Source organism: Meriones unguiculatus, chromosome 15, assembly GCF_030254825.1.
Source record: "Meriones unguiculatus strain TT.TT164.6M chromosome 15, Bangor_MerUng_6.1, whole genome shotgun sequence".
Taxonomy (NCBI): Eukaryota; Metazoa; Chordata; class Mammalia; order Rodentia; family Muridae; genus Meriones; species Meriones unguiculatus.
Genome location: NC_083362.1, coordinates 71,300,865 through 71,323,656, shown reverse-complemented (window position 1 = coordinate 71,323,656; position 22,792 = coordinate 71,300,865). Strand labels below are relative to the sequence as shown.

Sequence of the window (22,792 nt, the reverse complement as noted above, 5' to 3'; positions counted from 1 at the left end):
CTGAGGCTTGGAGAGAGCGTTCACAAATTGTTCAAGTGTCTAAAAATGGGTCCAGATGTTTGGCCTCTGGCGGTACACACATTACTCCCCTCAAAAACTAGAGCTTGGGCCCTACCTTCTTGAACCTGGATTGGGTCCCAAACTGCTTTACCCAACAGATGTAAGAGAAGTGAGGGTCTCAGAGCTCAGGCATCAGAAAGGTTTGGCTTTCACAGCACAGTGGTTCACACTCGTAATCCTATCACTTGGGAGACTGGGACAAGAGGATGGCACCAAGTTCCAGGCCAGCCTGAGTTGTAGAGTGAGATAGCCAAATTATGGAAGGAAGGAAGGAAAAAAGGCAGGAAGGAAGGAAGGAAGGAAGGAAGGAAGGAAGGAAGGAAGGAAGGTGGAGGACATAAAGAATTAGAAAACTTGACAGCTCCTGCCTCTTCATTTTGAAGATGTCATATGTTGGAGGGAAGCCCAAGCAGTGGGCTGGAAAGGCCCAGCTGGAGGAAGACTAAGGTCAGTAGGCCCAGCTGACTTCCAAACTCACACGGAGCTTTTAGAAGATCTTTGTACTACCACATAGATGACTTAGCCAATGACATACAAGACAAAGACGGCTACCCCCATTCAGCCATGTAAACTGTAGAGTCCTGAGCATCGTGGCCGCGGCTTGCATGGCTTTGTGTTCCTTACCTCTTACGCTATGCCTGGGGTGAGTATGAAAGGCACAGCCAGAAACTCAGGTGTGTAGAAAAGCATGCACGATGCTGAGAAACTGTGGACAGGGATACCAGTCAGAGCCATTGCTTCCCTGTTCCCTGTCTCCCACTCTCTTATGTCACTGCCACTTCCTTCCCCAGAGTCCTGCCTCCTAAGGGTCAAAATAGGACAGTTTAGCTTCTGGTGACAGGCTAGGTCCTCTGTCTCCCAGACGGGAGACTGTTGCTGCCACCATTACCTCAAAAAACTAGAGTTCACATCTCTTTATCCTTGCCTTGGGAGCTGGAGTCCATGCATCATGCCCCAAGAATGGAAAGGTGCCATGGGGGACAGCAGAGCCTCCTAGGGTATCATTGCCCTTACCTGCCCTTCTGACTCTTCGCCCTCGACTCGATCAGTCTTTCTTTTGGTCCCCAAGTCCATCTCAGGGACTTCTGCTTTGGAGGGTCCTAGGACGTACCATGCTGTTCTGTCCTGTGTTGTCTGGCCCACGAAGGGCTCAGTCTTTTCTTCTGCATCTCCCTATCCACGCCTCCTCCCTGACTGCTGGGGGTATTCCTCCCCAAACCTTCAGAGCTCAGGGGAGCCCCAGGAAGCCTGCTCTAGTTGCTGTTTGATCTCTCATTCCTGGGAAGCCAGGACACATGCAAATAATATTATCAAAGCTAGCTATGAACCTTCAGAATAACTCAGTCCAAAGCCTCCATTTTACAGAAGGACAAACTGAGCCCAGAGAGAGTGTTAGTTAGCCCAGCACAGCTGTTCATCCACACCTGGGGTCTTCAGTAGACTCTGGCCTCTGGACTGCAGACATGGAGCCTCTTCTCACCCAGCGAACAGCACAAACGCTGGCTTGGGTAGTCTCTTGTGTTTGTTTGTGCTATGCTTCCCTGTGAGGGTATGTATGGCCCCACAGGAGGGCTCTTTCTTCCCAGGCAGAAGGCAGGTGGTGTCCTACAGCAGGCATTGATAGGGTGGGCAGGGACTATTCCACCATCATTTCCTAAGAATTTATCAAGGATCTGAGGTCTCTGATATGTAAGACTCCAGCACCAGTGGGTGGTAACTCCTTCAGACAGAAGGCTGAGAATGGTTTCCATGGAGACCACCCAGGCTCTGGTTTCCAAGGTAACACTTACATGAGGTTACAGCAGCCTCCTATTTATGTCAACTTAACATTTCCAACTGCTCTATTCTTTTGCCCAAACCTAAGCTGAATGCAAGGCTTCCTTTCTGGGACAGTAACAGAATTCAAGGGCCAGAGGGAAATATAGTGAGGTTTGCAGTTAGCTGAAAGGGAGGGCATCTCTGCCAGCAAGCAGGTGATGCCAGGGGCAGGTGCGCAGAGACAAGCATGAAATTATAACAAGGCGTGGAAATTATAACTCGCTGTCAGGCCTGTTCTCCAGAGGTCACTGGCGTCTTGAGGCTTTCAGTATCTGTTCAGAAAAAGCAGATGAGCATCACAAATGAAGACACATACATACGCGCACACACCCGCCATCACCTCACCCTGAGTACAGATTTTGGAGAGATCAGCAGAGACAGATCTACCTCATTGTTTGTGAGAGGAACAAAATCTCACACCTTTTGTGAAAACCCCATCCCTAACTGAGGGGCTGTTTTCAGCCTTTTGCCATTACAACAGTAAATGTTCTTCTTGTACGTATATTTTCATACACTTGTTGGGTAATATCTATAGTATACAATGAAGTTTCCCAGCTGTGATTCTCTGGGTCCAACAAAGGCGTCACATTTCACAAGTTTACACCGTCAACAAGGACTCTTTGAGAAGAGAAAATTATATGCCAGTGATACTAATCAAGGTGTATCTACAACTCCTAGGGAAGGCACTGGAAATGAAGTTCAATAGTACAGAAACATCCAGAATGCACTATGGACAAATCAATAACTAATATGAATACCCAATGATTTATATGAGTCAACAGAGTAAGTCAAGTAACTGATACAGAAAAAACAGTATCTGAGTTGGAGGCCAGCCTGGTCTACACAGCAAGTTCCAGGACAGCCAGACAACCTAAGTTTGCTAGGCCAATACTATAATGCAGATTATGTTTTTATAAACTGTAACAATAATTTATATATATTAATAAAAGTAGATATAAGGAACTCAGGAATCAAGCTAATTAATGAAAGCTTTGCTAGAACTCCACAAGGGAAGTGGAAAACTGTTCTGGAAAGATATAAAAAGCCAAAATTAAAAAAAAAAATTAAGTACCCTGTTGATAATGAAATCATAATTTCAACTCTCCCTCAGTAGAGCTATAGATTTAATACAAGCCCATTAGGGAAATGGCAAGTTCATGAAATTGAATCTTTGATTTTCAATGTGTATGAAGAACAAAGGGCCACAAAAAGGCCCTAGGGTGCTAGAGAAAATTAACACAGGAAGCTCATCCTGGCTAAAGGCAAACTGGTTCTTAGTAAAGCACAGAGTTCAAATGATAGACCCAGAGTAGAAAGCCTGGAAATGGATCTTATGCATATGGAAACTTGATTCATGAAGACATATACTGTAGCTCTGTGGAGAAAGGAAAGAAGCAAAACAAAGGAAAAGTCATAATACATGCTTATCTCTACATACCATACCACAGAAGAAATTCCAGGGGACGTATTTTCTAAAAACTTTTTAAAGATTTATTTTTATTTACATGAAGGTTTCTGTGTATGTGTATGCTACATGTGTGTGAGTTCCTGCAGAGACCAGAAGGTGGCTTAAGCTGTCCCCCAGACTGCAGTCTGGGTTACTTGTGAGCCACCTGATGTGGGTGCTGGGATCTGAATTCAGGTCCTCTGGAAGAGCAGCAAGCGTTCTTCCCAGCTGAGCCATCTCTCCAGCTCATCCAGAGGGTTTAAAAAGCTGTCAAATGTGGGGTTGAGGAAATGGCGTGGTCGGTAAGATGACTGCTGAGTGAGTATGAGGGAGGGCCTGGGTTCAGTCCCAGCATCCATCTACAAAACTATGCCCAGTGGTACTTGCTGTAGTTCCAGTGCTGAGGAGGCAGAGACAGGAGAATCTCTGGGGTTTACTGAATTGGCAAGTTTGGGGATCTTGCTCCCCCACATCTTCCACATTTCCTTCTAGTTGCACCAACTGGGTTGATTGTTACTGGTGCTTGAGGCTGGCATGGGATGCTCTGATTGGCCTTTCAGTCCTTTAAAGGCCTTTGCACTGGGCAATGTTAGATCTGCACCTTTGAGTCTGGTCTCTGGAGTCTGACTCCCAGAATTCTGCGTGGGCTCTGCCACCACACGACCCCTCACCCCCTTCTCCCAGTTCCTGATCCCCACAGTAGGATGATGTCTGTCTACTTGGGTTAGGATTTCTGAAATAAGATGTAACAAGTTTAAGTAGAATATGGATAACTCTGACTTCAGTAAGGAGAATCATTTCTATCCATAGATGGAACTTGCAAGAAAGGCAAGAGACAAACCACAAGCTAGGATAAGAGATTATGCCACCCCATTGATGACAGAATATAAAACGACACAAACTATATTAAGAATACCCATCAACTAATGAGAAAGCAAAACAGCCCATGAAATCGGCTGAAGAACGCAAACAGTCTTATGGAAAAGGAAATCTGAGATCCAATAGTTACACCAAACTTTCTGGCCATTGGAGAGATGAAATTAAATTCGTAATGATAAAACCCTTTTGCTCCCAAGTCATCAGTAAAATATCTCAAGGATTCTCAACATTAAGTGTTGGCAAGGGCGAGAAACATGTCTCAGCCGAGCAGCCAGCAACACTGGCCAACTCCGACAAATACCAACCTGGGCAGAATTTGTGTGAGGTGAGTATTTGCTCTCTGTGTGAGCCAGACTCCTCACTGAACAGAAAAGAGCCCTGACCAGACACCCCAGAGGCCCCATCAGAAACGTCCACCGGCAAGCTGGCGAGGCGGTTCATCGTTTGAAACGTCACCTTCTCTTCTAGAGGACTGAGCTCAGTTCCGGGCACCCATGTTGGGAGGCTCACAACCACTTGAAACTCTGTGAGCACCCGCACTCACGCGTACAAGCACACACACTCGCTCACAAGGACATTCTTAATAAAAACGAAATCTTTAAAAAAATGTTCACGAAGGCACTCAAGTAGTAAAAACTCAGGAGAGCCCCAAAAGTCGCTGTCAATTTTAAGTTGTATATTGTACACTCACACAACAGGGTGAACATAAACTGTATACCAGTAACTATGAACTGAAGACTGAAGACTGCAGGCATCGGCAGCGCTGGATGTGAGAAAGACAGTAAGTATTGAGGGCACACGTGAGCCAGGGAACCAAACGCACGGCATCTTGTGGCCACCTGCATGATTTAAATTCCAGCAAAACTCTAGTAAGGGTTCTTGGACAGGTGGTTCATTCATGAAGAAACTAAGCTGGTCAGTTTCTAGAATATTAGTTATTTTAAATATGGGAAATCAGTGTGTTTTCAAGGTTGACTTTGGATTAAGTCCGCTGTCTCAGGGTTTCCACTGCTCTGAAGAAACACCATGACCAAAGCAACTGGAGTAGAAAAGGGTTTATTTGGCTTACAGCGCCAGGTTACAGGTTTCCTCCTCTCAGATTTTATCTTGTGTCAAGCTGACCTAAACTGCCCAGCACACGTGCCTTTGTATTAGTTTACATCTTGAAGAACCCCACTGGATCCTAAGGTGTTGACAGCATGGAGGACAGGGGCCGAGGCGATAATGGAATCTTCTAATACAGACTGACACGATTTCTTGCCTCTCTGGTTCTTGGCCCGGATACTTTCCTGCCTCTGAAGGTGGCCCACTACCACTCCCCTAGAAACTGAGCAGGTTTTCGACTTGCCCTTATCAACAAAATGCTATCAAGAAATAGGCTGCAACTCTTGACCCCAGCCCCTGAGAACTGATGGCTTCTGCTTCTTTCTCTCATAGCCCAGCTGAGTACCAGGGCACCAGGGAAGAATGATAATCATCAGCCGCCTGACGACCTTGGAGGCTGAGTACATCCTGGATGCCCAGACCCAGCTGAGCTTCCCCGGCTGAACACAAACCCTGAGCGAGCAGTTTCCCCACAGGGTCCTAGTTCTTCAGTCAACCAGCTGACCTGTCGAGCTACACCCGTCACCAGACTCAGCCGTCAGCTTGTTCTCACAAGCCTCAATCCAAGGCACCAGCATCAGTAGGAAGAAAATTAAATGTATTCAAGCACTGGACCAGAGAAGATAGAAGGTGCAGTCCTCAGAGCACCGTCTTGCAGAGCTGGAGTACAGAGCTCTCCGTGGAAAGGAAAAGGAGGTGCAGTGTGCAGAGCTGCGATGGAGCGTGGAGAAAGTTCAGTGGGTTCCGTGGAGGTCTTCATCATCCACGGCGTGTATTCCTTCTTTCTTCCCTTTGGTCAGGTCTCGGCCGTTAACCTTGACCTCCTGAGGACAGGTCCCTCCTTTATTTATGTAAACACAATTGCTCTTCTGCAAGTTAAGCCTCAAAGCACTTCATATGCCTTATTAGTTGATGCATAAAACTGAATAAAGAGGGGCTAGACAGGTGGCTTAGTAGTTGTGTATTGCCCTCGGAGAGGACATGAGTTTGACTCTGAGCACTCATAGCTCACAGCTGTTTCTAACTCCAGCTCTAAGGGGATCTGATGCGCTCTTCTGGCCTCCTCAGGCACTTCCACTCACATACACACGTACACATGTACACACACCAAAACCGAAGATAAAGGAGCCTGACACATTCTAACCTCAGTGTGAACGCTACAAAACACTCTGGGTTCTGGACGCCTAAAGAAAAATGACTTAACCACTGGGGCTCTCTACATAGCCCTACCTTTCCTGGAACTTACTTATGTAGATCAGGCTCACAGAAACCCACCTGCTTCTGCCTCCCAAGGGCCGGGATTAAAGGCCCGAGCTACCACACCTGCTTAACCGTTAGCTTGTTAATCACTGAGGCGTAGGGCTCATCTTTAATGATGGGAAAAGGTGGGGAGTCACTTTTCCAAGGACAGCCTGCAGAGTGGCCATGTGACAGTCTTGTCTACTGAAGTCTGTGGGGTCTTTAGATACACATCACTCAGTTTCATTACCTTGTTGGCAATGCCACTCTAACGTCAAGTTCCTTGCATGTAACAAATGCTTCACCATACACACGGCGACCCTGAATGAAAACACCAACCCTGACTTGATGTGTACAAGCGTTCTCCCTAGTTTTTATGTGTTCTTCATAGCTGCAATTAACCGTCTAACCCTGTAAAAGTTGCTTGCTCATATGCTTTGCTATATATCTCTACTGGCTATTTGGAAAAAAAAAACTTTGAATATTAAGGAAAACAGCCCCTTTACATTCCGTTTGCTAATATGTTTCCTGGGATTGCTGTCTATATCCGTGGCAGACTTTGTAACACGTTAAAAAAATCATTCATTCTTATTCAGTGGATGATGCTTATATCCCTTTCCATTGTTTTCCTTTCAAACTCTGGCTTTATTTTATGTATAAAACCTGATTCATTCAGAATCGATTTTGTCCGGGGAGGTAGGAGGTGGGTTGGTTTGGCACAAATGGCTAACCAGTTGTTTTAGGAACAATAACCCCCCTACCCCCACTAACTTGGAATGCTGTGTTAAGCCATGTGTTAAATTTTCCTATAATTTAAGCCAATTCTGGGTCCTCTCCTGCATTGCCCTCTTCCTCTGCCACCCCCAACTCCGTAATTACTGCCATTTGTTCTGCTATGGATTTGAAGGGCGGCTCTTTGACCTTTACGGGATTTATCTGTCCTTCCCTGTGCTCACTTTCTCCCAGGAACTGAATGGGTCAAGTTCATGAGCAAATCGGGCAAGCACTGCAGCGGACTGTGTCACATTCAGAAGAACGTGAACCAAACAGATCTTGCAAGACGGCCAGATAAGGTGTCCGCACGGGTTTGAGTCTCTTGTGTCCCTTGAAAGATGATGACACTGTGAACAGCATGAGGGGTGTGGGTCCCCACCCTCAATTGTGCCTCCTGTGTCCGCTTAACTAAAGCCCTGGCCTCCTTTCCTGGAGAACAGGACCCTGTGACTATTTCTGATCCACCAAGAACAATTACTAATCGAGAATATGATGCCGTCCTTGTGCCTAAGGACATGCAATAATGATGTCATCTGTCACAGAGCAAGCGGCAGGGTGCTTTTTCCAAACTTAAAAGCAGCTTGACCTTGGGCGGTTTCCTAAAGCTCTCTGGGAACTTCCAGCTATGAAATGCCAGCACTGCTCGGCTCAGTCGAGGGGATCAAGGAAGACAATGGAGGGGACACCCCACACTCCCTTGCTGACCCAGGAATGCCCCAGCCTGTTGGCTTCTCCCAGTTTGCCACCCCACCACTTTGCCCTCAGAGCACCCCCAAGCCATAAGACACCCCTAGACAGCCGTGACACCAGGGCCAAAGTCAGAAGTATAAGTGTTTTGTTTCTTTTGTTGCTGTTTTTAATTGTCTACAGACACTTCTGAAAAGAGATCTAATAGAGAAAATATACAAAGCATTTAAGAGCTTCGCCGCCACGGAGCACCCAAGTCTGACTCAAGGCGCCGAAGCCTCTCCCAGGCTCAGAGCTGAGGACGGCCAGCACAAACATCCGTAAAAACATGCAAAAGGAGAAATATTATGGACCCCTGGACAGAGGACAGATCCAGAACGGAAGAGGAGGCAGGGACACAAGTACCAGGCAGCTCTCCCTTCCGCTTCCGTCTCTCACAGTCGCCCTGGCATGTAGGAAGGCTCGAGCTCCATCCACTGCCCGGGCCCACAGCTCACAGCCCATGACTAATATACCCACCTGCTCCTGTGTTCCTAGGTACCAGGCCAGGGCGGCCCAGCCCCTCATTTCTTTGGTTCCACTCAGAGAACAATTGTGCTTGGCAGACTCGCCCCACCCTCAAACTCCAGGCTCCTGCTGGTGGGCCGAAGGCACTGACAGGAGCCCAGGGGCGACCCTAGGATAGCCACCTTCTCTTGTGCTCAGATGGGTCACTTCTCCCCACCTTTATTCCATACTTAGTCTAAGAACCAGGAGGACAGAGGAAATGTGCTGTGCAAGGAAAGGAGTCTTCCGGGATTTCCCCAACTGTGGGGGCTATTTCTGGACCTCACGCCAAGCCCCATCCATGCCTCCGCCCCCCGCCTCCAGGCTTTCACGTGTCCAGCCCCTCCGTTTAGTCCTTCCCCTTGGCCCAGCCACTGGGGAGCTGACCTAAAATAACAGAAACCACCTTGGGCAACTGTCCCCTCCCGCCTCATACCCCGAAAGACCAGCAGAGGCAGAGGCCCCACCCCCACCCCGAGAGATCACAGCCCTGGTACAGGGAGGAGGGCGGGGCTGGGAAGGGGTAGGTGAGACGTGTCACATCTATGGAAAGAAGTGCCCAAGGTACAAGCTAAGCAAAGGGAGGAGGAGGGCCAGAGAGTGGCCAGAAGGAGAGAGAGGAGGGCAGGGGTGGGCCTGGAGGGTGGGCCTCACACCACCCCACAGATGAGCGTCTCCACCACGAAGGTGTTCTCGAAGTGGCGGATGGCGTTGCAATTCTTGGCCCCGCGCTTACTGATCCCTGGGAAGGAAGAGAGAAGTCCCAGTCAGGCTTGGATCCAGACCCAGAAAGGTGGCCAGCCTCTGAGTCTGAAAGGAACCTTGGGACCCGGCAAGCCAGGCAGCGGGAGACAGGGGGTGACACCCAGAAACAGCCCTATGGAGAGAGCTCCTAAGTGGGGCTCATACTGTGCCTGTGATCTCCCCACTGCAAAACCTTCAGGGTGCTAGTTTAGCCTCTCTGTGCCTCAATTTCCTTTAAAAGGCACAGGTGGAATAAAAATGATGAGAGTGGCGACAGTAGTAAGGCAATGCCTGGCAAATCTTAAGCTACTGATCGCCATTCACTGCAGTTAGGCTATAGCTGATACTGGGAAGGCTGAGCCAGGTACTGTCAAAGGCCGAGGCTGACACTCACGCCTCCGGGTGGCCCGGCGCCGCAGCCGGTAGGTGTCCTTTCCATTGCACAGGTGGTAGATAAAGGATCCCAGGGCCTCCTTGTCGCTGACATGCTCTGTCACCACCATCTCCTCCTGGATGATGTAAGTCTGGGGGAGGTAGGTCCCTCTCTGCAAAAGGGGAAAAGGGGCGGTTCAGGGCATGGAGTCAGTACCCAGGCCCCTCCCACTGGCCACTTCCCACCCCGGGGCTCCCACACACCCCTGAAACAACTACCTTCCCAACACACCACCTTCTCAGTCCCACAGCTACCTCTGCTACCCCGGGCTGTGATGAGCTTTGGTGTATGTGCATGTCTGGCCTCCCACCTCAAAGCAAGGGCCCCTGATGATGGGGCCTGTATCCGCTTCCCTCACCAAAGCATAACTCTGCTAAGGAAGCGTCCCTTGGAAAAGTGATACTTTTTGGGGGGTGCAGAGATAATGTCCCAGACTCCCCCTCTGGGCTTGGCCTCCCCAGGGAGGGGACAAGATGTTGCCCACCTTCACGTTCATGAGGAGCTCCCAGAAGTTTCGTGGGGGTAGCACAATGGTGGTGTTGAGCTCGATGACATAGCACTTGTCCAGCGAGATGTCGTGGTAGGCAGTGAGGCCCTAGGGGGGGACATCCGTCAGTCTCCATGGAAGGCCAAGGCCTGGACCGGGCCAGCCTGCTGAAGGCTCTCAGCCAGCAGAGGCCCGAATCCCACCATGCCGTCAATGGTGCCTGGGACCTCAGAAGGGGTGCCCCTCAACTTCCTGGACGTCTGGCTAGGAGCACCCCCTCCTGTTCCTCTTCAGGATGGTGGGTGTGCCACTGAAAGCACACAGGATTTGTCTAATGCCTCGGTTGCTGCAAACGATCTCACTGGGGTTTGCAGAGCCAGGTAAGGATAAGGGGACATGACAACATCCCGCTGACGCATTTCATCAAAATGGTGAGGTGTAGCTATCCTAGGGAAGATGTGACCCTTCCGGGACACAGGGTCAATGTTCCTGGCTGCCCCCTAACCCCAGCATGGTCCCTTGCTTCAAGCTTGGCCTGCTCAGAGAGGAACGCTATACCCCAGGTTCCAGAGGCCACTGCTATAGAACCCTTAAAAAGAGAGCAGGGTTAAGCCTGACTCCCTAACAGGCTTTGGAGGACAACAGCCTAGGAGAAATGACCAGGGCCTCTGTCTCACAGCTAGGGACGAGAGTGGTGACCTGAAGGGGGAAGGAACTAACCTGAAAAAAAAAAAAATCAAGAGGGAACCTTCCAGAGTGCTGGCAATGAGCCCAAATTTGACCCCAGTGGTCTCACACAAACAGACACCCACTCAACTGCACGCTCTGATGGTAGGTAGACAAGTGGGAGAAGGCACCTTGGCCTCACAGGGACGGCCAACCCCTGTAACTGTCAGACAGGTCAGAGCAGTCCATGCCAACCCCGTCTTATCCCTGGCAACAACAAACAGCGCCGCCTTCATAATAAAAGCAGTATGGAAAGTATGGCGACCTGCTGTAGAGTTCACACACAACCCAGGGATTCTCTGGTGATCCTGTTCCTTGCTCTGGGTCCCCAGAGCACTCTCTACTGCCCCACCCCCGATCCCGGCCAGCTACTGGTCACCCCCAAGTCAGCCTCACCCGCTGGAAGTCATGGATGATATCTGCAGGGTCCCCACCACCGAACTGGGGTACGGGGACATTGATACGTTCATAGTTCTCCTCAAGATAGATCTTGACGTCCTCCTCCAGCTCCATCCGAGTGCGGATCTGGGAGGACAGGGAGTCCTCGTAGAACACGCCACAGTGGAAGAAGTTAGCTCGGGACAGCTGCACAAGGTGAGGGGAGAGACAGGCGGTCACACAAGGCGGTGATGTGGCCACACTGCCTACTCAGACCCAGGAAGCGGGAAGGGTGGGCGCAAGACTTTCTCAGAGACAAGGACCAGAAGGGAGGGAGGTAGATCAGAGCCCTGAGCTGCAAGTGAGGAGGTAAGGGGAGGGTCTTGGAGAAGCCACTTGAGTCTCATAAGCGGAGAGCAGGATAAACGGGTTCCTAGGTGGAAGACCTCTGAGCCTCACTTTCCCTATCTGTAGAGCGTAATGATCCAGGTGGTCCCCCTGGCCTCAAAGCCTTCGGTGTAACGGCCAGGCAAATAAGAAGAGGACCCACTAGCCCTCAGCTGTACAGCCTGGGACTGTGGGTCATTACCACCGCCTAGGAGAGAGGACACTGAACAGCACGACCACAGGAAAAGGCCAGGTGAGGGTCTGCACCAGAGAGGGAGGTGACGTCTGGCAAGAGGCTAGCCTGGAAGGTATAGCAAGCCTGCTTTCAGGGAAATCTCGAAGGTGAGAGAAACAGTGGGAGCTGAGGTCTCCAGGGGAAAGCTGCCACGGAGCACAAACGCTCAGGTGATTTCTACCGAGGAACAACGAGGCGACAACAACATCAAATGCTTAAGAGATATGGGGTCAGCTGGGTCCAGGATGACTGGAAACCCTAGCCTTCAGTCACCCCGAGAGTCCATGTTGCTCTATTCCTGTTTGCTCTCTCAAGCTGCTCCTAACTGACTGACTTCAGTACACAGTGTAGTGACCCTTCTCCTTCCCCAGGTCTGGATGATCCAGCTTTGGGCTTAGATCTCTAGTGCTGGGGGTTAGGGAAGACAACAGGTGAGCTCCTCTCTGTAGACCTACCATTCCTTGAGGCGGGCCATGTAACCATGCACACCCTGCCCGGGACTCAGAACCAAAATGCCCGTGCATGGAATAGCTAGTCTTCTTCCAACTCTGAACCCTAGGTACAGAGTCTGAGCTCCAGGGAGAGACACCAACTCCCAACTTCTCTACCGCACCTAAGAGCTCCTGGTGGCCATGCTTCAGAGTGACAGTGGCCACTGGCCACCCGCTGGCTGGGGGTAGGGTCTGGGGGTACCTGGGTGCAGCCACCTGGATCCTCGCTTGGCTCTTCAGAATTAAGAGCTGAGGTTGAGGCAGCCTAAATCCAGGCAAGGGATATGGGGGAGGAATGAGGACTGTTCTCCGGGCACGCCTGGGCCAGGGGTTTCCGACTGTCTTCACGTGGTCCCCAGGCCCTGGCTCCTCACCTGAGCGAGGAAGAAGTATCTGTAGATGTACACGGAGGCGAAGACGAGGCCCATGAGCAGCACAACCATGCCCATAGACAGGTAGCACACGCCGCCCACTGAGCCCCCTTTCCTGCCGCGGTGGCGAGCAGGGCGCTCCTCCTGTGAACAGAAGCGCTCCGGTCAACAAGGCGTCTGAGAGGGTGCCAGTCTTCTGGATTCCTCCTCCCCTGAGTGACAGCACCCCTCTGGATAGACTAGGAGGCCTGGGGTCGGGGAGAGGCACAAGGATACCACAGATTGTCTCAAAGAAGCCTTTGCCTAAGGCTCTGGACTGTGCCCTCCCGGCTAGAGAGAAATGGAGACTTGCCTGAAAGCCCCAAAACAATCAATCAGCCTGAATTAAGCCCCCCCCCCCCTTTTTTTTTTGAGACTGGGTTTCTCTGTATAGCCATGGCTGTCACGGACTTGCTTTGTAGACCAGGCTGGCTTTGAACTCACAGGGATCCGCCTGCCTCTGCCTCCCTGAGTGGCACATACATGCTCTGAATGACCTGAATTTAGATCCTGTTACTGGACCAGCTTGACCACCCTCTAGTGCCATGCTTCTTAACCTGTGGGTCACGATCCCTTTGGCAAACCATCTCCAGAAACACTGACATTTCGACTCATAGCAGCAGCAAAATTATACTTGTGAAGTAGCAGAGAAAATAATCTTATCACTGAGGGTCTGCACACCAATGAGGAGCCGTATTAAAGGCTCGCAGCGTTCTAGGAAGGCTGAGAACCGCTCTCCTGGTCGTCCAGACATAAACTGGGGCACATCAGATGGCCCGAGTGACTGGATTTGTCCATGGAGCTCATGGGAACCAGGACGCATCTGGTAGGCGAGGTGCCACTGTCCTGCGCCGAGGGGAGCAGAGCCACGGAGTGACAAGACCTAAGCCTTGAGTTGGAGGCACAGAATGGACTGGGGTGAGGACGGTGGGTGGTGAGACACATTTTGGTTACTATTCTCACTGCCATCATCCCGATGAGAAACCACCGAGGGAAGGGTTTGTTTTAGCTCACAGTCCACCCCGGTGTGGACCTGCACAGTATGCGCTCGCCTTTGGGGAGATCAGGTGGCAGATAGAGGCGCTGCGCTGGCACTCAGCCAGCCTCCTCCGATTTCCCTTTTTATGCAGTCTGGGACTTCAGCCCACGGGACAGTGCTTCCCACAGTCAGGGCGGGGCGGGTCCCCCCGCCCCCCCACCCCCCGCCCCCCCCTGCTGTTCGTCTCTGGAAAAACATGAACACATGCAAAGATAGGCTTTATTAATGTCTGCCCTAAGGGTGTCTTAATCTAATCAGGATGACAAGTGCAACGAGTCAACCACAGACGGGTGTGGAGGTTGCTGGACTCTACCAAGATGACCACGGGAGGCCAGGGCTCTGGGGGGTCCAGAGGATGTGGGCACAAGTGTTCATCTCTAACCACTGTGCTCAACTGTTCCTCCACGGGGTCAGGCAGGCTGTCTGTCTTAAGTAGAGGCTACAGGATGGAGCCTGAAGCATGTGGAAGCTCTTACTAGTAAGGAAACAAGACTGTTTGGGAAGCTAGGCCACCAGTGCCACAGAAGAACCTGCTTTGGGAGCTAGGCTTGAGCACAGGCCTGACCCATCTCAGACCACACGTATCTGGGCTGGCAGATGGTGTGTGAGTATAAATGCAACGTGTCTACTTTGGGTAGACCTGGACTTGAGGGCCACCCGTTGACCATCTCTCTGAATGACCTCTCTTCCCCCACAGTAGCCCAGGCTGGCCCTTAACTATTCTTGGTGATGCTACAGAAGTCCTCAGGCCTGTCCCTGCCTCTACTCTGGTGCCCACAACTTACCCTGCTTTTCTATACTATTTAGACATGGCCAAGAGAGGTCAAAGGTCAATACCCACGGACCTCCCCCTTCCAGCCTTGAGAAGAGAAAGCCTGCTGGGGAATGGAGTTTCCCCACTGGCCTTAAACAACAGGTCTGACTGACCCCACCTCCATTCCCAGCCAGACCCTGTGGAACTGAGTTATTTCTCTTATCTTTTTTTCTAGAGGCCTTGGGAGGGTGAGGTCCTGGCTCTGTCCTGACTCAGGACAAGTTTTTATCTCCACACAGCAAAGGGGTTCTGGGATGGTGCAGGGATGGGCTTGGGCCTCGGGAGTAGGCGGGAGTAGGCATGAACCGCACCAGAGAGGGTGATTCCCCGCTGTTTGGCACTCTCCAGCCCAACCTCTAAGAAAGGGACATAAAGTGGGGACCACAGCGGGGAGCCTCCCACAAGATCAAACCGTGGCCACCCTGCACCCCGCCCCTAGGTCTGGCCTCCAGGAAACTGGTCTACGACAGCAGTTGACCAGAGGGACAACGGGCTGAAATGGCTCTGAAACTGTACTTTGCGATAGGTCCTGTGGGGTGACATCAATATCCAGAAAGGTGGCCAGCTGATGGACAGGAAAGACTGCCTTTTGGGCACAAGACACTCCAAGGACACACTGTATCTAGGGGGTTGGTGAAGCCACTGGGTACAGATTAGAGATGAGACAGGGACCCCCACCCCCAATATGACTTCCATCGTGAGGTCATCTGAGGTTATCAGCCTCCCGGGATTAAGAGACAATGAACCTGAAAGCTTTTTGTAAGGGAAAAAGTACGGGATAAAAATAGCAGATCTGTGGGCCGCCACTGCAGCCAGCTGCTGAGGATGGCACAGTGGCCACCGCTCAGTGGCCATTCTTTTGCTTGCGTTTCTGGAAAACCAGAAAAGCTAGCTTGAGAGAGAAAATAAAATAGCGCTGGAGGAGGGGGCACAAGCGAACTACAAGTGAGAGCCTGCTGCGCTCATAAAAATCAGAGAAGCTGAGGCCTTCAGCCTTGCACCTGAGGCCAACTTCCGCTAGCCCGGGGAGCTCTGGTCAGTCCAGCTCTCCATGGACTGGGGGAGGGGATGGGTACTCCAAGGGAGGTAGGGAATGGTCAGTGAGGACAGGGCAGGCAGGGATTAAGACCGCAATGGCCCCAGGTGCAGAAGAGAGGCTATGTATAGCTCTGGCCGGGATCTTGGCTGGAAGAATTGGGGATCCCCTCACCTCACCCAGCTGGAGTGGTTACTGTACATATTTAGTAGTCAGAACGGATCAAAATATTCCACTCTAAATGTATTTCTTTGATGGTTCCCCCGGTTGGTCATTAGAGAAAGTGCAGCCCTCCGCAGATCTGGGCAGATGCAGGCTGGTTCTGAAGGCTGTTCTTTCGTGGAAGAAACGGTCACCCATTTGCATCAGAGGAGTGCCTAGGGCCCCTGCCTTTCAGATCCCATGTCCATCGGGACAGATCTTCCAGCAATGGAGCAGCAGGACTGACTGCGGGCACACAGCTTACCCTGGAAACGGAGCCCTGCGGATGCTAACCTTGCCTTTGCATTCTCAGCCGCTCCATGACTTGCGCGTTCAGCTCACAAGTCCTCAAGTCCCCGCATCTTCCTACAGCTCACTATAGACTGTGTAAGCTTCAGCTGGCTGGCCTGTAAGTCTTAGATTTTGTATATGGCTCCTGCACAGATGCATATCCAAAATTCAGTTAGTTTTTCCTGTGAACCCGTTTTCATGGTGGTCTAAAATCACCAGACCCTTTTAGAGGGGAAAAAAAAAATGTAAATGTTTCCTACACTGACCATCATGGCTCCTCTCCTGCTCTCCCCCTCCCGCCCCCGAAACAAAGCTGGGTGCTCCATTACCTTGCTGCCCATCCAACACTCCAGCTTGATGAACCAAACCCTAAATCTAGGATATTCCCTGCTTGAGGACAAAAGGCCCCAGCACTGCTTTTCCCTGCTGGGGCCACAGCCAAAGCCAAGGCTTTTCCTCCAAGGCCCGGAACCCTTGCTGTCCCTACTACAGGGGTCACCACAGCCTGTGATCTCATGCAAGCTGAGCCCTTTGGGGTCTTCGGGCTGTGGGGAGCAGTGAAGTCAGCCTTCCTGAGGGGGTAACCTCACTCCAGCTGCTCCCCTCCCTGACCTGCTGGAGACCAGAGAAATATTGCTTCCCCTCCCCCGATGGAACTGCTATCAACAGCCAGGCATTGGTGGGGGAGGGGGGCCTTCTCTTAGAAAGTGGGAGGTTGGTGCATACTGTTTCCAAGGCAACAAGCCCTCTGAGCAAAATGCCTCTCACTCACGTTAGGCACACAAGGCAGATATGTGGGGACCTGACAGGAGGGGCCTGGGCCTCAGCCTTCATTCAGGCTTTTCCTAGGGCTCTCAGCAGTGTCGTGAGATAATTAGCAAAGCCGGGGGCAGAATGGCTAGAAAACCACCAACTGAAACACAACTCAGCTGAGACACAGCTCAAAGTACGATAGCTCTTGGATTACCCTACAACTGCAGGCTACTTAGTGGGAGGCAGGGTGGGGCAGGGGGATGGGCTCTGCAGGCACCGACTCTGAAGTGGTCCCTACGCCATTCCTATCTTTGGCATCTTTTCTTTCCTAGGCTGCAGGCTGCAGTTCACATGGGCAAGGATTATGTGTGAGGGTTATGTGTGTGAGACAGACCTACAGACAGAAGCCTTGTTGGGGATGGGAGGCAGGCAAATGCCTACTGTCCCTGAGCAATAGTGTGTTGCACACTGGCCAAAAATCAAAGATATCACCTGAGTCTATAGGCCACATCTAGCCAAGGCTCAGAGGTTCCACTAATGAACTCCCACTCCTAGCCCCTCCGCCTGAGGCCTCCTGGGGCAGGCTGCAGCTTTGCTGATCACTGTTTGCCTGGACCCAGAATTCTCTCTTCTCCTCCATCCCGGGCCGCCCAGGCTTCTCCAGAAAACAAAGGCTCAGAAAGGATGTGGAGCAGAAACACCAGGCTGAAGGCTGGAAGAGCTCTCACTCGGAGAGAGGGAACTGGAGACTCCCAAAACAGAGGGGAAAGCCCAGCTGTGTTGCTTTTAATCGTCAACATTCTTCTTTTCTTGGGAAGAGAAACTGCGCCTCATTGGCAGTCTGCTGACAGCCTTGAACAGTGGACTCAGGGGAAAACAGAACGAGGGAACCATCACGGGCAGGGAGGCCTGCAGATAAAGACACCCAGCAGAGCAACTCTTCTGGAAGTTCCCACTGTTCTAACGTGGGGAAGGACCCGGGGCTGGGCTGCCTCTTTTACTGATCTTGCTGCCAAGGGCCCAAGGACACGGACACACACACACACACACACACACACACACACGCACACGCACACTCAGAGTGAAATCTGATCCACAGGTATGTGGGCTGAGGGAGAAGGGTACTCAAGGGCCATTAATCAAAGACAAATGCCCAAGAGAAAATTACAGAGCTGAGGTTACTGAAGTTAATGTTTTCTTCATTCAGGCCCCTGGCCCCAGGGCCTGTCTGTGCATGCCTGCATGTGCAGACCGCCCGATGGGAGAAGGAGGAGTGACCACTGGGTTGCATGTTGCCCAGAGAGTGGGAGGAGGTGGGGTCTTAAACAGTGACTAGCTTCCTACCAGGGGCCATGCCATGGCTCCAGGTTCCTCATATCACAGTCTAACACATGGGCAGCTGTAGGCTCAGCTGGCTCTCCAACCCCACCCCCTTCCCCACTTTACCTGGTCTTAGGTCTGGGGGACAAATCTTATTTCAGTATTTACTCAGAAGTAGGGGAAGGCCTTGAAAGATGATGCCCTGCTACAGCCATCCCTTAACCCCGATATACACACACCCCAGGCCTGAACACGGGTTGATAATACCTAAAAGCCAGCTTTCTCATCTTTTGGACTGGTCTTTCTGGGGATCACCGGTTAGTCAGTTAGAACACTAAGGCACTCCAGGGTCATGCCCAGTGAAGAGAACAGCCTCATGTCTTGTCATCAGCATGGGACAAAAGCCCTGCCACGATAAAACAGCTCCCAGCCACGGTCCCCACCAACCCGTCCCTCTAGCCTCTTGGCTCTCAACTCAGTGCCCGACAATGGCTCACGTCCTGTCCTGAACTACAGCCGTGCAAACAAACAGGCCTCTGCCTGCTCTTACTGCCATGCCAGACACCGGGCAAGGGGAAATACGCCTGCTGGCATTGTAGAGCAAGAAGCTTGCAGAAGTGAACTGTCTTACAAGGTCCTAGGTGCAGCTGATAGTAGGCAAAGCCGACACGCAACACCAAAGGCCCCCTTCACACCAGCTCAGGGCTTGGGCAATTGGTGTAGTGTGAGCTGACCAACGAACAGTTCTGCCTGAAAATGTGGGTATTTTAATCCCTGCTCCCGACTGTCTCGCCTGCTTCCCTAAGCTCCTTACTGCCCAGCAGTGATAGGGGAGGCTGCTTTGGCAAGGCTCTAGGCCATTACTAACAGCACACGGGGCAGGACAAGGTTGATATTTTCATTTCGCGATGGGTGAGGGCAGGATGGGCCCGCTTAGCTTCAAGAGTCTGATAAAAGCAGGGAGCTGGACGCTGCTTATCGCTCACATACTGGGGGGAGAGATCAAAACAGGCTGCCTCAAACACACGGCCTGTTTGTAAACTGAGACAGGCTAAAGATGTGAAAATAGAACTGAAAAGCTGTCCTCATGGGGGAGATTTGAATCCTTAAACAAAAACAAACAAAAAACCCCGACAGGAACAGCTATTTCAGGGATCAGGCAGGGAAGGGCCCCCTTCTTAACTATGAAGGAAAGATCTTTTTGAAGAAGGGGGAGACTGAAGGTTGGGCCCACAGGGACAACCACTGGTGGTCTTCAGAGGGCTGTTGCCAAGGAGGTTTTGTTTGCATAGTAAAACCTCTTTTGTTTCTGGGGCACCTTTCTCCCCCTCTCCTAGCTTCTCACCCTTTCCTTACACTACATAAAACCAACTACCTGGTGCTTGGAGGCTCATAGTGTCTGTGCGGTTTATTCATTATTAGCATGCGTTCTGTACTGTCACCTTATTGAACAGACCTAGATAACTAAGTTGCCCGAGGTTACTGAGAAAATGTGAACTCTCCTCACCCTGGGCTCGGCCACCCTGTCCAACACCATCAGTGGGCTGCCCTGGCATGTGCCCTGTCGAATCTGCTGGGCCTTCCTTCTCCGAGGGGTGATAATGACATTCTCCAGTTGTTCAACTTAGTCCTCCCCCCTTCTCAGATCCGTGGCTTTAAGCAGTTGGGTTCCAGTGCCAGGTCTTCACTGGCTACCGGAGAACAGACAGTCTGCCGCTTAGCAGTTCCTGGGGCCCCATACCCAGGCTGAGAGGAAAGGAGGAGGGCCCCTCCCAGAAGTACTAAAGGAAGCCTAACCCCCAGGGCAAACTTTTAAAACGGGGAAACCAAAGTCAAATTGGGGGTGTCCCTCTCTCTCCAGGCTTCAGATGAAGAAGCTGGTCACGTGGGGGTGCCCAGAGCCACTTTAATCCAGGCCCGGGTGGCCAAGGAATTCTTATTGGTGTATGAACGATGCAGGCTTTAGCGACTAGAACCTGAGTGCTGCCCAAGTCCCTGGCATTCCTTGGAGTCACGTTCTCTGTTCAGATCGGCCCACTTCTGCACAACCTTCCCTTCCGGCTCCTTCTCCACAGACTCCTTAAATATGTCCGGGCAAGCCTGAATCTTGGTCTGGAGAGGAGGAAGTGGAAGGGCTTTTTCAGTTCTGCCTGGATGGAAAGGCCCGGCGTGGCGTGCCCCGGGACCGCTGGGAGGCGTCTGAGAGTGACCATGAAAACACCCGTACTGGAGTAAATGAAGCCAGGCTGGGTCAGCTTTTCTTTCCCAGTCCTCCCCTCGACACACTCCACACAGCACGGTTTTCGATGGCGGAAATGACCTGGGTCCCCTCAGCCAGGGGAAGGCGGGGCACGCCGAGGCCGGTCGGCACAAAGCCAGCTGAGTGACTAGGGATGCTGAGGGCACCGGGGCAGGGTCGAGTCCACGCAGCGGAGGGTGGCAGCGAAGCTGGAGGCCCGAGAAGAAAGCGAAGATGCAGGCCCCGCAGGTGTGAAAAGCCTCCTCACTTTAAGTCTACCGGTTCCAACACCACCCTCCACCCACACAGCCCATTCGGGGACCAAAACAATGTCACCACCCCTTTCGTTACTAACCAGTTTCCCCAGCCAAATTCCCTAACCAATCAGGACCCACCACCCCACTTTGGGGAGACTCCGTTCAACCCCTCTTCCATCCCCCACCCGGGGGCCGGCTTCCCCGCCCCTCACCCTTGATTGGAAACAGACGCAAACCTCCCACAGTCCCCAAACTTTCGTGGGTCGGCCACCTTTCCTTATCCTGGAACTGGGCATCTAGAGGCCCCCACATTTGGAAGAGATTCTGTGTGCGCGCCCCCGCTTAGGGACCAGTTCTGCTTTCGACTGCCGATTTGGGAAAGACCGGACACCTTTTCCCAGCAGGGGATGGACCAGCCTCTTCAGACCTCTCGCCCCGCCTACGCCCGTGACTCCGGGGTCCTGCCGGTCCTCCGGTCACTGGGACACCTAGGCTTCTCGACAACCCCCGAGCACCGCCCCTTCTCCCTCTCCCCCTCCCCTCCCCGCCCCGAGACTCGTTGCCTCTCACCCTGGCCGGCGTCAGCAGGATCTCCGCGGCCGGGGCAGATGCCGAGGCCGCGCCAGACGCCGCTGCCTTGTCGGCTTTATCGGCCTTGATGCCCGCCACCGCGGGCTGGAAACTGATCTTCACCATGGCTGCGCTGACCCGCGCCTGCTCCCCGCAGCCTCCGCCAGGGCAAGCAACCTCGACGGTGTGCTCGCCTCTCGCTGAGCCCGAGGCACCGGAAGTTTGGATGGCTCCGGAGTCCCAGCCTCTATCTCCGCCCCGCCCCGCCCCCCGCGGAAGGACCTGGCGCCTGCGCCGAGCTGCACCGCTCAGCGCTGTGGCTGAAGAGGGCTGTGGTTCCTTCCCTCACTTGCTCGCATTCGTTCATTCAGTTGCCGCACAGGAGCTTGTTCCCTTTCCTTCTCTCTGCCCATGACCAGCATCCTCACATTTCGTTTAACACGGCGTTGCCTGGCAACGTGCTTCTAGCAATCTGCATCTCCCTGCTCTTCGACATAGCCTCCTCTTTGATGATGCTGAGTGAGAGCCCAGCGTAACTAACTGTTCGCATGCTTTCTTCCTCTAACATGTGTTAAGCTGGAAAAGGGCTTCAAGTCCAGGCGCCTAACGGCTTACGTCTACTCTGAATTCTGAATCTATCCCCACCCCATCATGTCTCTTTTTCTCTTCTTCATCCTGCAAAATCTTCAGAGGGTGGGGGTGGGGAACTTGTGGTGCAAAAGACCTGTGATACCTTGCAAGAGCAGACTCGTGACTGGAAGATGATGAAAAGAATTACAGGGGCTGGATCAGAGGTTTTGGGTTCCAGTCACGACTCTACTCCTGCCAAGAATCCTGGGTACTGGGGAGAAGCACGGCTTCTGTTGCAGGGCCCTGGGTCAGTCCTCGCTGTCCCTACTCCAGGCTGTGATAGCACCCAGCATGCCGTACTTGGCGTTGGCTCTGCTGTGGTGCTGATAATGGGAGGCAGGGCATTCTGCCAGCTTGTAGAGGATGGTCTGGTAAGTTCGGCCGCTGTGCTGTGCCGTCTCCTACCTGTCAGGGCTTGGACAGATGCCTTAGGCCTTTGGTGCCCAAGTGCTAGATTGATACATCCTGGTTTAGATCTTGCATGAACCAGGTGGTCCAGGAGATAGACAACTCAAGGCGGTAAAATGTGTAGATGGTGCTACAGCTATTGGCACTGGAGGAATAGAGAGAGAGAGAAGAGAATGGAGAGGTGTATTATATGCAGGAAAGGCAACTCTCTAACCAGAATAAGTATCTACTCCAGTAAGGACTAAGCATTACCCCTTCCATGAAGGAAGTGGTCTAATGTATTCAGCCTGCCACCAGGGTGCTGGCTGGTCACCACAGGGAATGGTGCTCAGTATTGGTCACTGCTGATGTGGTGGATCTGGCACTCGGAGGCTGCTGTAGCCAGATCG

General features: G+C 52.1%; 1 protein-coding gene across 1 annotated transcript; it reads right to left on the bottom strand.

The window, feature by feature from the left end:
- Positions 1 to 8,154: 8,154 nt before the first annotated feature.
- Positions 8,155 to 21,636, bottom strand: Itm2c (integral membrane protein 2C). Its single transcript, XM_021658201.2, has 6 exons — positions 21,366 to 21,636; positions 12,810 to 12,950; positions 11,341 to 11,529; positions 10,216 to 10,326; positions 9,693 to 9,843; positions 8,155 to 9,296 (listed from the first exon to the last, which is right to left on the bottom strand). Exons 1-6 carry the CDS (start codon positions 21,489 to 21,491, stop codon positions 9,205 to 9,207), a joined length of 810 nt encoding a protein of 269 aa, XP_021513876.1. The 5' UTR covers positions 21,492 to 21,636; the 3' UTR covers positions 8,155 to 9,204.
- Positions 21,637 to 22,792: the final 1,156 nt, after the last annotated feature.